This window comes from Ochotona princeps, chromosome 10, assembly GCF_030435755.1.
Source record: "Ochotona princeps isolate mOchPri1 chromosome 10, mOchPri1.hap1, whole genome shotgun sequence".
Taxonomy (NCBI): Eukaryota; Metazoa; Chordata; class Mammalia; order Lagomorpha; family Ochotonidae; genus Ochotona; species Ochotona princeps.
Genome location: NC_080841.1, coordinates 1,284,707 through 1,299,559, shown reverse-complemented (window position 1 = coordinate 1,299,559; position 14,853 = coordinate 1,284,707). Strand labels below are relative to the sequence as shown.

The following is a 14,853-nucleotide window of genomic DNA, read 5'->3' as shown; positions in this document are numbered from 1 at the left end:
TAACTTTCTCTTAAATCTGCCTTTCAAATAAAAATAAGTAAATCTTATTTTTTTAAAAAAGCAGCTGTGCAGCCAGCTTGGAGCTGCTCGGCAGATGCGGATCTTAGGTCTTCTGTGATTGTTTTTAAGGTTTATTTATTTTTATTGCAAAGTCAGATATATATAGAGAGGAGGACAGAGAGAGGAAGATCTTCTGTCTGATGGTTCACTCCCCAGGTGACCGCAACAGCTGTATCTGTTGCTGATCCAAAGCCAGGAACTTCCTCCCAGTCTCCCAGGTGCAGGGTCCCAAGGCTTTGGGTCGTCCTTGACTGCTTCCCCAGGCCACAAGCAGGGAACTGGATGGGAAGTGGAGCTGCCGGGATTAGAACTGGCACCCATATGGGATCTTGACGTGTTCAAGGCAAGGACTTCAGCTGCTAGGCCACGCCGCCGGACCCCTCATGTGATCTTCACTGCTGGGCCGTGTACCTGCCCCCAAAGGATGGAATTTTTTTCCTATGAACATATCAAATATTTTACCATTTCCAATATTGCATATTTTTATTTCTGAGTTTTATCTTTGGTTTCTGAAACATCTCTGAATCCTGGCTTCAAAATTTAGGAATTGTTTTTTATTTTTAATCCACTTTGGGCTTCACGTTTAAATTGGCTCATCATATTTAGTGTAATCCTTGACGGGTGACATGGCAGGTCGTCCCTGGCCCATGCCAGTAAGTGCCACGGAGAGGGCCCCATCACCAGGGCAGCGTAACGGCCAGTGTGCCCTTCACCAGAGCCTGGGCCCCTGGCCCCGTGACCCACACCTGCCAGCCCCTCACTGAGATAAAACCTTTCCTTTCTTTTTTTTTTCATACTTGTATAAAGTGAGCAAATTTCATAGAATACACACAGGAGCGCACTTCACCCCTCCTGCTTCCTGCCTTCCTTTCTTCCCCTCATTTTATTTATTTATTTATTTAGATTTATTAGAAAGTAAGATATATAGAGGAGAGGAGAGACAGAGAGCAAGATCTTCCATCCGATGATTCACTCAGGAGTGTAGACAGTCCTCATGGCCTGCTCCTCCTCCTCCTCCTCCCCCTCCCCCTCCTCCTCCTGCTCCTCCCTCTCCCCCTCCTGCTCCTCCCTCTCCCCCTCCTGCTCCTCCCTCTCCTCCTCCTGCTCCTCCTCCTCCCGCTCCTCCCCCTCCTCCCCCTCCTCCCTCTCCCCCTCCTGCTCCTCCTCCTCCCCCTCCTGCTCCTCCCTCTCCTCCTCCTGCTCCTCCTCCCGCTCCTCCCCCTCCTGCTCCTGCTCCTCCCGCTCCTCCCCCTCCTCCCCCTCCTCCTCCTCCCCGTCCTCCCTCCTCCTCCCCATCCTCCCTCCTCCCCCTCCTCCCTCCTCCTGCTCCTCCCCCTCCTCCTCCTCCTCCTCCTCAGGAGTGTAGACAGTCCCCAGATCTCAGAATGTCAGTCTCCTGTAGATGACATTTTTGTATTGTTTGTACTTCAGATCAGGGGAGACACTTACTTGTACCTTTGGGACTGGGTCATTTCACTGAGGTTCGTTGTTTCTAGGTGAATGCCTTTTGTTGCCAAGGACCGAATCTCCTCCTAGTGTCCCATGCCAAGTTTGCTTTATCCAGGCTTCAGTTGGAGAGCATCTGGATGAATGTCTTGTCTTACCTGTTGTGAATTGAGCTGCTATAAACATGGGCGTGCAGAGAACTGTCTCATATGCTGATTCCATTTTTGTAAAAGGTTTATTTATTTTTATTAGAAAAGTCAGATATACAAAGGAGGAAAGAGAGGAAGATCTTCCGTACAATGATTCTCTCCTCAAGCGGCCGCAGCAACCGGAGCTGCGGTCCATAACCAGGAGCCAGAAGCTCTTTCAGGTCTCCCACGCAGGTGCAGGGTCCCAAGGCTTTGTGCCTTCTTCCACTGCTTTCCCAGGTCACAAACAGGGAGCTGGACAGGAAGCGAGGCTGCTGGAAATCGAACCGGCGCCCATATGGGATCCCGGGGCATGCAAGGCAAGGACTTTAGCTGCTATGCTATTGCGCCGGGCCCTCTGATTCCATTTGGATTGGGTAAGTTCCCAAGAGCTGAATTGCTGGGTCATATGGCAGATCTATTTTATTTGAAAGTCAGACAGATAGATGAGTAGATAGAATTTCTATCTACTGGTGCACTCCAGAAGTGCCCACAATAGTCATGGCTGTGCCAGACCCAGATCCCAGTGAGGAGAAAATGGTGGAACTCAGCTCAGGCCTTGGACAACGTCCTGCAGTGGGTGGACCCAGGCCCAGGCCTAGGACGATCTCCTGTAGCGGGTGGACCCAGGCCCAGGCCTAGGACGATCTCCTGTAGCGGGTGGACCCAGGCCCAGGCCTTGGACGGCCTCGTGCAGCGGGTGGACCCAGGCCCAGGCCTTGGACGGCCTCGTGCAGCGGGTGGACCCAGGCCCAGGCCTTGGACGGCCTCCCTCAGCGGGTGGACCCAGGCACTGGCACTGCAAGATTTACATCCCACACAGTCCCCCTGTTTTTTATTTTCACTTTCTTGGAAGGCAGAGATCTCTTCCATCTGCTGGTTCATTTCTCGGTTGCCTGTCCCAGTCAGAGCTCGGTCAGGCCTTAATCAGGAGGCTGGAAATCAGACTGTTCCCCCACAGGTGTGGGAGGGGCCTGAGGACCGGAGCCGTCATCTGCTGCCTCCCAGGGCTGCGGGCCTGGAAGCTGGACCTGGAAGGGGAGCTTGTCCTCGAACGCAGGCCTTGCCGTCTCGGATGTGGGCGTGCCTGCTGTTATGCTCACAGCTGCTGCTGTTTTCTGTTTCACATCAACGCCCGTGTTCTTGTTGGCAAGTTGCTCCTTAGGTGTATGCCTTCTGCTGTAGCCCATCTAATATTCTGGGTATTTCTGCTTGCTAGTTTGTGATGTCCGGACTGTGTTTATCGGGCTGGTTTTTCTTCAGTCACGGTGATCCTGTGTGTGGCCGCTCCAGCGTCTTGTCTGTCCCATGGGTTTGGCGGGTTAGACCCGCGCTAGCGGCCCTCCTGGTCTGTCCCATGGGTTTGGCGGGTTAGACCCGCGCTAGCGGCCCTCCTGATCTCGGGGCTGTAGCCTGAGGCACGCTCATCTATCTGTCTTTCCTCCCTTCTCTCCCAGCCTCCCTGCCTTCCTTCTTCCTTTCTTTCTTGAAGATGTATTCACTTTTATTATAATGTCAGATTCAGAGAGAAGGAGATTCCGCTGATTCACTTCCCAGTGGCAAGTGGCCACAGCTGATCCGTGCTCGACTGCTTTCCCAAGTGCATAAGCAGGGAGCAGGATTGGAAGTGGAGCAGCTGGGACTCAAGCTGCTGCCACAAGAGATGTCAGTATTGCAGATGGTAGCTTCGTTCACCTCGCCCTGGTGCCAGTCCCAGCATTGCAGTTCGTTGTGCCTCAGCAGACCCCACGTTTGGAGGCCTGCTGGAGCAGAGGTCTGGGTGTCTGCTCTGGACCCTGTCCCAGCAGAGCTCTAGCCGGGTCTCTCCCACTGGCTGCCCTCTGCCCTGCTCATGGTGCCCGCCCTCTGCCCTGCTCATGGTGCCCGCCCTCTGCCCTGCTCATGGCGCCTGCCCTCTGTCCTACTTATGGTGCCTGCCCTGGTCTCTCAGAGATTTATCAGTTGTTTCTCATTTACTTGTTTTGGTGCTCCGGTCTTGGTCCTGTTTCCCTGCCTGGCAGGACTGGAGCTTGGGCTCTTCCTGGACCGGGTCAGATGCTCATTGAAGTGCCTTTCCAAGAAAAACTTGTGAAACTCTTAGAGGGACTGTATTCAATGCAGTGTTGCCAACAGGGTGCTGCTGTCCATGTGTGAACGCTTGTGCCCAGCTGGCATGCTTCTTGCCTCAGGGCATGCTGGGGCCAGCCTGCCGGGCCACCGTGCCGGGCCACCGTGCCGGGCCAGCCTGCCCTTTCTTTCTCTGCGAAGAACTCAGGGCCTGACTAACCAGGCTTCCTGGCCTGTTTTTCAGACAGCGGCGTTGGAGCAGGGATCGACTCTTACTACGAGTATCTGCTGAAGGCCTATGTCCTGCTGGGAGACGACAGCTTTCTGGAAAGGTTTAATACAGTAAGTTGGTCTTGTTTGTGCCAATTTCACAGCCAGTCTCATCTTAGTCCAGGTTTTGATAGAAACCCAGTTATTGGAAATACACTCTAAATTAGTTAATTTGTAAGAGTGTGGTTGTGTGTGAGTGTGTTTTTTAAACAGTGTTCCTCCATGGTACTAGACATAAACGGGTTGAAAGCTGCATACATTAAAAAATATTAGTTTACAAAGTAGGGTTTCTTTAGTCTTATATCAAAAATTTTCCAAATGTTCCAATAAATGATTTGCAGATTGGAGCTTTACTAATCTTCCCCCTCGGGCCTCCGGGTGCAGTTGGAATCCTGACGCTTTGACCTAGGCCCACATCTGCCTGTGCTTGGGTCTTTGGGACTTGGGAGGCATGGGCTGTGACTGTTGAGCTCATGAAACTGAGGTAGCCGATTTCAGCTACCAACTTCAGCTACCAGTTCACCGTGTCATGTATGTGCAGTGGTGAGATCTTGTGGTAAAAGTACGGAAAGTTTCCTGACTAAGTGTTAGTCTTACTACCTTCCGGTGCTGTGAGTTTGGGCTGGTAACCAACTGTATTTATCCTGTTTCTTATATGTGAAATGGGACTCTAGCCTACTTAGAGGGTTCCTGGGAGGGTTAAGTAAGGGTCTGGACCTTACCATGCATGGCAAATGCCCAGTAGTAACAATTCAATAACAAATGAACAGCAACAAAGAAGCTGTTAGAAGTCCTGAGGAGTCACCCACTGGTTCCTGGGAGACTGTCAGGTTGTGGTGAGATGCTCGTGGCGTAGTGGGACAGATGCTGTCCTGTGGGGGCCTGACTAGTGCCTGCTCTCAGAGCAGAGGGCCACTGGCGAGGAGCAGACTGCGGGGCGGTTGGGTTGCAGAAAGCCCCAGCTGTGTGTCAGCTGCGAGGGGACCACGCGACGGGGCCCTGGGCTGCGGCTGCTCCTGCCTGGCCAGAGCCAGGCAGTCTTAGTCCGTGAGGAGGGACGCGCACCCAGGAAGGCTGCTATGCCTTGCAGCACTACGATGCCATCATGCGGTACATCAGCCAGCCCCCGCTGCTGCTGGACGTGCACATCCACAAGCCCCTGCTGAACGCGCGCAGCTGGATGGACGCCCTGCTGGCCTTCTTCCCCGGCCTGCAGGTACGGGAACTCCGGGCGTGTGTCTGTGCCTTCTCGGGCAGCTGTCCGGGTGGATGCTGATGCAGTCGTGCTCCGTCGTCTCAGGTGACCCTGTGGTTGACTTGTAGGTCTTGAAGGGGGATATCAGACCTGCTATTGAAACTCATGAGATGCTGTATCAGGTGATTAAAAAGCACAACTTCCTCCCGGAGGTAAGTGACGGTCTCACTGTGCACCTTCCGCAAGTGTGCACTTTGACCTTGTCTCTGGTTGGACAGCTCAGCTTTTTGTGGCGCAGGCAGTATTGCCCGTGCTCTGCTTTGCTTCCTGATTTGGGTTATGCTGGTCCTGGTTGCATGTAAGGAAAGCTGTGCAGCTAGGGGTCCTCCCCTCAGCTGTGCCACTGGGCAGTCCCCGTCGTCACGGGGAGGGCCGCTCACTTGTTACCCTCTGAGGTTTGCTGAGCGCCTTTGCGGGCCACGCCCTGCTGGAAGGCAGAGGAAAGCCACGTGTCCCCTGGTGGCCAGGGAGGAGTCAGCCTGGTGTTCCGGCCACACCCTGCAGAGCTGCCCTGGGCTGCTCAGTGCCCTCTGCTGGGCAGGACCGGGCATTGCAGAGCCTTTACCCCGATGCTTTCTAATAACAGCCATCACAGTGAGACTTCTATTTGGATTCTGTAGTATTTGCTTGTATCTTTTTTCTAAAATCCAGCTAGCTCCATCATTGACTGAATTGAATTTTAATGGGACTAATTTTGATTATCTTAATTCCCTGTTTCATTCCACATGGAGTTTTAAGTTGTTATGAAAGAAAGAACTTCTGTTAAAATAATCCTGAAATGGAGATACGGGTTTTCAAAAATGCTTGTCGTGCACACAGCATTCATGTTCTCGTCTCCCGTTTCAGTCGCTTTCCCACGTGCTTCCTGAAATGCCCCGTGTGTATCTGAAACTTGCAGCGGGAGCGCGTTGAGGCCGTGAGGCGTGCCCGTGTGATGCGCTTGCGGTAGCTGTTCCCCAGGGCACTCACAGCAGGCGTGTATGTAGTCTTGTATGTGACCCGGAGAAGTTAGGTTAGCAGGAGCAGGAGGGCCGTCAGGGCCCTGCGCGGCAGGACTGAATGACTGATTTAAGGTGATTCACTTAGGTGGTCCAAATAGCAGCCTTTGCAAAAGTAAATGAGGATTTCCCTAGAGAAAAGAGATGTTTCATACATAAGCACACTGATATTTTAATGAATTACCTGTTTATGATCTAATATGTACTGAATCTGGCGGTTCTTGCTTTAAGCCCTCTGCTGTGTGTGTGTTTTCTCAGGCGTTTACCACCGACTTCCGGGTGCATTGGGCCCAGCATCCTCTGAGGCCGGAATTTGCCGAGAGCACCTACTTCTTATATAAAGTAAGAGCCTTTGCTCCCATGCCCAAGGACCCGCTGTGGCGGGGAGCAGTGGTCGGGTCTCCAGGATTCTGGTCGAATGTCCCCATGGTTGGATCTGCTGTGGGGTTACACTCTAGCCCCAGGGTTGTTGGCACATTCGAGTACTGACATGCAGCTGGATTCCTTTTCACAGTGTCCTGTGTGAACGTGTTGGTCAGTGCTTAGAGCTGCCTGCTAAGGCGTGTCTGGCCTCTGTTGGGTGAGCTGCCTCCCTGGACAGGAGGCTGACCACCTTTCAGCCGGGTGTCTCATCAGTCTGAGAGGGGGCTCTGTGTTGGATTCATCCCAGCGCAGCGCCTGGTAGTGCAGGTGAATGGGCCTGTGGAGCTACATGTGTCTGCGTCTCTCCTCCTTTTTAACAGGCTACAGGGGATCCTTACTACCTTGAAGTAGGGAAAACACTTATTGAGAATTTAAACAAGTATGCTCGAGTGCCTTGCGGCTTCGCGGCCATGAAGGATGTGCGCACTGGCAGTCATGAGGACAGGTGAGCCCGCTGTGACCCCTCCCGCCACACCGTGCCAGCCAGCGCTCACACGAGGTCCCTGCCGTCACACACTCTGCTTCCCTGTGCGCTTGCTTTGCAATTATCCTGCATGGACTCCTTTTAAAATGTGAACAACTTGCTGTTTCACCATAGTGCCTGGCATACATTAGGTTCTCAAATAGTTCTTAAATAATTAAAGGGCTGTGAAGTATCAGAACCTTGGTACTTTGTCATGTGCAATGCGATTGCATGGAGCATTCTCGGTGCTGGTGGTGCAGCGAGGTACTTCCCGCGCGCCCCCTCACTGGCTCGCTGACCTGGAGTGGTGGGTGAAACCGATCATGATTCCCAGGGCAATGGGGGTGGCAGGAAAGCTCGTGGCCCTGTGCGGAGCTTGCCTTGGTCAGTAGGCTGTGTGCCGATAGCTCAGTTACTCTGCTAAACATCTAGTCAACTCCACAGCATGTTGCCTGAGAAAGTACTGGGCTCTTTGGGTCCTGGGTTGTGCTGGTTTGGGGGTGTGCGTGGGTTGTCCTGGTTTGGGGGTGTACGTGGGTTGTGCTGGTTTGGGGTGTGTGTGGGTTGTCCTAGTTTGGAGGTGTGCGTGGGTTGTCCTGGTTTGGGGGTTGTACGTGGGTTGTCCTAGTTTGGGGGTGTGCGTGGGTTGTGCTGGTTTGGGGGTTGTACGTGGGTTGTCCTAGTTTGCGGGTGTGCGTGGGTTGTGCTGGTTTGGGGGTGTGCGTGGGTTGTGCTGGTTTGGGGGTGTGCGTGGGTTGTCCTGGTTTGGGGGTTGTACGTGGGTTGTCCTAGTTTAGAGGTGTGCGTGGGTTGTGCTGGTTTGGGGGTATGCATGGGTTGTCCTAGTTTAGGGGTGTGCGTGGGTTGTGCTGGTTTGGGGGTATGCATGGGTTGTCCTAGTTTGGGGGTGTGCGTGGGTTGTGCTGGTTTGGGGTGTACGTGGGTTGTCCTGGTTTGGGGGTATGCATGGGTTGTCCTGGTTTGGGGGTGTGCGTGGGTTGTCCTGGTTTGGGGGCGTGCGTGGGTTGTGCTGGTTTGGGGGCGTGCGTGGGTTGTCCTAGTTTGCGGGTGTGCGTGGGTTGTGCTGGTTTGGGGGTTGTACGTGGGTTGTCCTAGTTTGCAGGTGTGCGTGGGTTGTCCTAGTTTGCGGGTGTGCGTGGGTTGTGCTGGTTTGGGGGTGTGCGTGGGTTGTGCTGGTTTGGGGGTGTGCGTGGGTTGTCCTAGTTTGCGGGTGTGCGTGGGTTGTGCTGGTTTGGAGGTGTGCGTGGGTTGTGCTGGTTTGGGGGCGTGCGTGGGTTGTGCTGGTTTGGGGGTGTACGTGGGTTGTACTGGTTTGGGGGGCGTGCGTGGGTTGTACTGGTTTGGGGGGCGTGCGTGGGTTGTGCTGGTTTGGGGGTTAGCATCATGAACATATGTGCTTTGTGTCATTGAGTTACCACAGATGGGCAGATAAACAGACTTGGAGAGGACTGTGCCAGTCTGTGACGCCTGTCAAAGGGACATGAGAGTCACTGAAGGGTCCCTGTGGGGTGCCAGCCCAAGGGTGGGTGAGGGCGGGAGGGAGCACCTGCAGCCGGGGGGCTGTGGAGGTGAGAGGTGGTAGCTGCCATCTGCTCCTAGGGCATCGGCCTTCGCTCCGAGTGGGGTGATGACCGACGAGGCCTGGGCCTGATGAGGCAGGTGTGCGAGTCACAGCGGGGCGGAGAGCCCTGGGTGCTGCCATCCTGCAGTCCAGCCGCACATCCACGTGGCGTATGTGTTCAATTCCCTTGAGTGTCTCAGCAGTTCTGGAGTGCATTTCTGCTACCGCCTCATTTTAAAAATGCAGAAACCAGGGCAGGACAGTAAGGGAAGCCATCTGAACTCACAGCATGCAGGTGTCCACTTGGCAGCTCACGCATGACCAGGCGGTGCTCTTGAGTGTGAGCGTGAGCGGTCGGCCCGAAGCAGCCTTGCCCTCTGAGCCGCAGCGCGTTTCTGCCAGCAGGCAGCCTTAGCATTGCCCTCTGTACTGTCCCTCGCCTTGGCTCCCCCAAACGTTCCAGCTTTCTGTATAAGCCACTGGTCAGCGCTAGTTGAAGACGTTATGTTTTATGGGAAGAGTGTTGAAGAAACCTTCAGAAAAGTCATACCTCATGTGACGTCACCCAGGTGTGTCGTTGGGTGGCGGCGGCGGAGCGCGTGGCCCACTCTGCGTAGGGAGCCCCTTTGCTCTGACTCTGATGACGCTCTGTCCTCGGAATGTTCCTTGTCCGACACATTTCTGGGCCTGGCTGCTGCCTGCAGCCTGTTCCCGTGAAACTCCAGCAGGCCTGTTCTCCCCCCCGCCGTGTCCCCCCAGGACTGAGCCGTGGACATGTGAGCCCATGAATGTGTGCTGTCACCCCCTCAGGGGGCCTGGGTCTTCCTGGTGAGGTTGGGCCTGGGGGACCCTGGTTCCAGTGGTGCCCTGTGAGCTGTGCCGTAGATTGCTAGCTCGTCTGCCCGTCCCGCAGCCCGTGATCGGCCTATGCCTGCTGAGGCTGCCCAGGCTCCCCGTGCTGGTTTCCCATGTCTTCTGTTGACCTTTGGGTTGGTTTTGGAAGAATTAGACTTTCAGTGATTGGCAGTTCTGGTGAATATACCTTGAACTCTTGGTCGTCCAGTGGTTGAGGGGTTTTGGGCAGGTCTTCCCGCCCGCGTGCCTGGCTCCCAGATGCAGGCTCAGGCCTCTGTGTGCTTCCCCACCTCCAGTTCCGTGGAGTCAGGTCCTGCCCTCGTACACAGCGAGACAAGAGTGGCTGCCTAAGTGAGAACTGCTGGGAACCCGGTGGTAGCTGTCTCCTACAACTGCCCAAGACGGTGCTGCTGGCAGCCAGCTCTCTCGTGCACGCTGAATGCTGGTGTGTTTTCGTTTGTGTATGCTTATGGCTTTGAAATACAGAGTAGACCGTACCTGTAACACTCAACTTGCTGAAGGGCAGGGTGTCGGGGCAGCAGTGGAAGGGTCTTCTATCCCTCCCCTTGCTCCCCTGATGGCTGCAGAAGCGAGTGCTGGCCTGGACTGAGCTGGGCCCAGGAGCCAGCCACTCTGCCAGGCTCCTCTGCTTGTCTGGCGCGGAGCTGTCGCTTGGTTCCTGAGCACAGGAGCAGGGAGCTGAGTTCGAAGTGGGGCTTCCTGTGCTGTGGCACAGAGCCTGCCCCTGCCCAGTTCACAGGGTGGTCACTGTGGCTCAGCTGGTTGTTGAGAGCGTCTGCTCTGGAGGGTGCCTCTCTCCCAGCTCCTGGAAGAGGCGGCGTCATGAGGGCTTTTATCTTTCTGAAAAGGCGAACGTCTAGCATGGGTATAAGTATTTGGAACAATACAGGTGAGTCTTGTGCTCCAAAATGCACAATCACTAACGTGTCGGGAGCGTGGGGTCTGTGCTCCGTGCCCCGGGTGGGCAGTGTTTGCCCTCTGCCCCACTGCCGTGAGGCTGCGCATGTCGGGAGCATGGGGTCTGTGCTCCGGGCCCCAGGCGGGCGGTGTTTGCCCTCTGCTCTGCTGCCATCAGGCTGCGCATGTCCTTGCCCCAGCCAGCTGGCAGTGGTGTTCTCTGGGTGCAGGCCAGTTTTAGGAAGAGTGTGCATTGAGTGCCTGCTATGTGCCAGCATCCTGGTGGCCAGAGGTGAGAAACCACAGGCTGGCCACAGACTCCAGGTCTGCAGGCTGCCAGCTCAGCTCCTCCCCAGCGCCTTGAACGTTACAGCATTGAGGGGCCGGCACAGTGGCTCAGCGTGAGTGCCAGGACCCCAGTGCCCTTTTGCTCCTGGCTGATGTCCCACCTTGTGAGTGCCCGTATGCTCCTGGCATTGGATCGGCTCAGCTCTGGCTGTTGTGGCCACTTGGGGAGGGAACGAGCAGATTTTTTGCTCCATCTTTCTCATTGTAGATCTGCCATTCCCAAATAAATAAATAATAAATAAAATCACACACTTTGGGAATTGAGCCATTTGCAAAAGCATGCTCGTTTCACCTCATTACTTCTGCCTTTTCTCATCTTGACGTGTAGTGGCTCCTGTTCTTTTAAAGCCGTGTTGTTTATAACCTAAATGATCGTCTGATAAGCACCATTAAAATCTGTGTGATGTCATCAAGGTCTTAGAACTAGTTGAAGATTCTCGCTGGACATTTCACCTGTGTTCCCACCTGCAGGCAGTGTCCCTGGTGGGCGGGGGGCAGAGGGGCTGCTGGCCTTTCTTCGAAGTCTCCTTGGAGAGTCCAGGGGACAGCTCAGGGCAGCCTTGATGCCAGGGCCCATGGGGGTTGGCACTTCGAGGGGTTATTTGTCCTCATGGTGACTTGGTGACTTCTTGTTTTAGAATGGATTCTTTCTTCTTGGCTGAGATGTTTAAATATCTTTACCTGTTGTTTGCTGAGAAGGAAGACATCATCTTTGACATTGAGGACTACATCTTCACCACGGAGGCCCACCTGCTGCCTCTCTGGCTCTCGACCAGCAAGCACAGCGTCCCCAGGAGGAACACGGTGAGCTGCGAAGGCAGGGAGTGCTCCCGCTGGGGCTGCGCTCCGTAAGCCCTGGTGAGGCTCCAGCAGGCACAGGAGGAGGAGGGCACCCAGCAGGCGCAGGAGGAGGAGGGCACCCAGCAGGCGCAGGAGGAGGAGAGGGCACCCAGCAGGAGGAGGAGAAGGCACCCAGCAGGCGCAGGAGGAGGAGAGGGCACCCAGCAGGCGCAGGAGGAGGAGGGCACCCAGCAGGCGCAGGAGGAGGAGAGGGCACCCAGCAGGCGCAGGAGGAGGAGGGCACCCAGCAGGCGCAGGAGGAGGAGAGGGCACCCAGCAGGAGGAGGAGAAGGCACCCAGCAGGCGCAGGAGGAGGAGGGCACCCAGCAGGCGCAGGAGGAGGAGAGGGCACCCAGCAGGCGCAGGAGGAGGAGAGGGCACCCAGCAGGAGGAGGAGGAGGAGAGGGCACCCAGCAGGCGCAGGAGGAGGAGGGCACCCAGCAGGCGCAGGAGGAGGAGGGCACCCAGCAGGAGGAGGAGGAGGAGAGGGCACCCAGCAGGCGCAGGAGGAGGAGAGGGTACCCAGCAGGCGCAGGAGGAGGAGAGGGCACCCAGCAGGCGCAGGAGGAGGAGAGGGCACCCAGCAGGCGCAGGAGGAGGAGAGGGCACCCAGCAGGCGCAGGAGGAGGAGAGGGCACCCAGCAGGCGCAGGAGGAGGAGGGTACCCAGCAGGCGCAGGAGGAAGAGGGCACCCAGCAGGCGCAGGAGGAAGAGGGCACCCAGCAGCAGGAGGAGGAGAGGACACCCAGCAGGCGCAGGAGGAGGAGGGCACCCAGCAGGCGCAGGAGGAGGAGGGCACCCAGCAGGCACAGGAGGAGGAGGGCACCCAGCACGTTGTCTTTTTTCTTCCCATTACATCTTATGTACATCTGTGTGTTTCCTTAATTATTCTTCTTTTAACAATAATTTTAAATGAAAAAAGCATTGTTTTTGTTTGCATGGTATTCTGTGTCTTAGACCTCAGAATATACGGAACTGGATGACAGTAATTTTGACTGGACGTGTCCCAATGCGCAACTCCTATTCCCTAACGACCCGCTGTACGCACAGAGCATCCGGGAGCCCTTGAAGAACGTGGTGGATAAGAGCTGTCCACGAGGCATCATCAGAGTGTAAGCCATGCTGAGTGCCAGGGCGTGCCAGGGGCGCGTGCCTGCCAGCCCAGGCAGTGTTCCCCTGGCCTGCCCCCGCTGGGGGAGGTACTGGCGTGCAGTGACGTCATTGGAGAAGCCAGGCTGGGGCTTATTTTTTCTGTCATGTCCTTACTATTACAGGAATTCTCAGGTTTTGCTTAGTGAACTCAGCCATTGTCGAGGGAGGCAGCACATAACACTTTTTAATCTCTGGCACCCCATTTTATTTATTTATTTATTTTTAAAATTTATTTGAAAGGCAGAGAGAAAGAGGTGGATATTGTTCTTTACATGCCCGTGAGAGCCTTGGCGGGCCAGGCTGAGCTCGCTGTGGGGCTCCGTGGGGGCTGTGAGCAGCGTGTGAGCCATCCGAGTGCACGGCAGAAGGAGCGGAGACCTGGACCGAGGGCCTCTGAGCAGGTGCAGCCCTTGACCGCTGCTCCACACACCTGCCCTGCAGCTCATGTTCATGGAGACATTTTAATAAACTACCTCCATGTCTTGGCTGCCCAAAAAGTGTTTCTCCTTATTACTATGATCAATGTGTAATGAAATTCAGGTTTATTTTTGTTTTGGTTTTATTTTTTGTGCAGTAATTTATTCTTGGTTATTAAATACAAATTTTTTTGCTTAATGTGCATTTCCTTCCAATATTTACATTGCAAAGGCCACTGGATGAAAGAAAAGTTTGTAATAAGCATATCATTCCCTGTTACAGGCTTTGGCTTGCTTTTAGAATGTTGTGAGGAAGGCGTAGTAACAGAGCCCCAGACAGGCCTCCTCCGGCTGCTTGCAGGTCAGTGTAGGTGACAGATTGTGCCTCTGGGGGCACACACTGTGCACACATACGCCATTGCACCTGGAAGGTGGCGTGTGTGCGGGCCCGTCTTGCGCCTGTGTTCCCCAGGTGGAAGTGTCTCCAGCTCCCTGCCTGTGTGTCTGCCTGTGTCCGTGGGCAGCTCTGGTGCCTTGAGCCTCACCTGTGATTCCTTCCTGCAGAGAGGAGAGCTTCAGGAGCGGAGCTAAGCCCCCTCTGCGAGCCAGAGATTTCATGGCCACTAACCCTGAGCACTTAGAGATCCTGAAGAAGATGGGGGTGAGTTTGATTCACCTCAAAGACGGGCGAGTCCAGTTGGTCCAGCATGCGATCCAAGTAAGCCACTGAGTGCGCGTCAGACCCCGCCCTCTGCCCCTTGTCTCGCAGCTTCCGTGGGTGGTGGCCGGCTTGCTTGGGCCTTTCACAGGGTGCTAAGTGAGAGAATTGGGGTTCTGGCTCTGGGGAGTGTCTGGGAATACTCATATTGCCTTTCCCTGCCTTGATGGGAGTGTGACCTAAATAGCCGATCATCACTTTTGATATTTATGTGTCATGTTTTACATTGTCTGACTTTCCAAAAAGCTATGTCTAAATCTTGTATTCAGTCACAGAAACCAGAATTTGCATTGAATCCACTGTGGCTAGAACGAAATGCACTGTGGATGTGGTATTGATTTTCAGTTGTGAGAAGCTGTCTTACCTAAGGCGTTGAAATGGGTTGCCTTTGCTAACAAGTTTGTTCAGCAGCCTTCCCCTTAGAGCTTCCCTTGCCACATCTCTTCCCACTCACCCTCTCCACCAGTCCTGGCATCTGGTGTGGCACTGCTGCCACCAAGGCGCCCCAAGGTACCTTGGGTTTCCTCCCTGGGACACCACCTGCTCTGAACCGTGCACAGAACCGTGATAGGGCAATGCCCCACTCTGCCAGCATGGCCCTGTGGTCCTGAACCTGGATCCTCAGTCCAGGAGTATGAGGCCTCCGTCTCCTGGCGTGGCCCCGCTGTGGGCCAGCGTGGCGCCTCCCCGCAGCTCTCTGACATCAGGTGCACTCCCTGCCGCGTTGGCGCTTGCTTCGAGCACTGCTCTGACTGCCTCTTCCTTGTAACGTTCTGAGCAGGGCATCAGCGGAGATGGCTGACACTCCTCTCCCACTCTTTCCCACGCGCTCAGCTGCACCGTCGCACACCTGG

At 55.1% G+C, this 14,853-nt stretch overlaps 1 protein-coding gene across 2 annotated transcripts in view; it reads left to right on the top strand.

Moving 5' to 3' along the window:
* EDEM3 (ER degradation enhancing alpha-mannosidase like protein 3) overlaps positions 1 to 14,853 on the top strand; it is a 61,166-nt gene that overhangs the window by 33,450 nt on the left and 12,863 nt on the right. Inside the window, exons 9-16 of one of the 2 annotated variants that reach the window (XM_058668939.1) lie at positions 4,006 to 4,103; positions 5,122 to 5,247; positions 5,355 to 5,438; positions 6,543 to 6,626; positions 7,028 to 7,152; positions 11,512 to 11,677; positions 12,671 to 12,825; positions 13,846 to 13,942. In XM_058668939.1, coding sequence (XP_058524922.1) covers positions 4,006 to 4,103; positions 5,122 to 5,247; positions 5,355 to 5,438; positions 6,543 to 6,626; positions 7,028 to 7,152; positions 11,512 to 11,677; positions 12,671 to 12,825; positions 13,846 to 13,942 — 935 coding nt within the window. Of the gene's footprint in view, positions 1 to 4,005; positions 4,104 to 5,121; positions 5,248 to 5,354; positions 5,439 to 6,542; positions 6,627 to 7,027; positions 7,153 to 11,511; positions 11,678 to 12,670; positions 12,826 to 13,845; positions 14,000 to 14,853 lie in introns of both variants that reach the window. The other variant, XM_004578827.2, reaches the window with a different exon arrangement.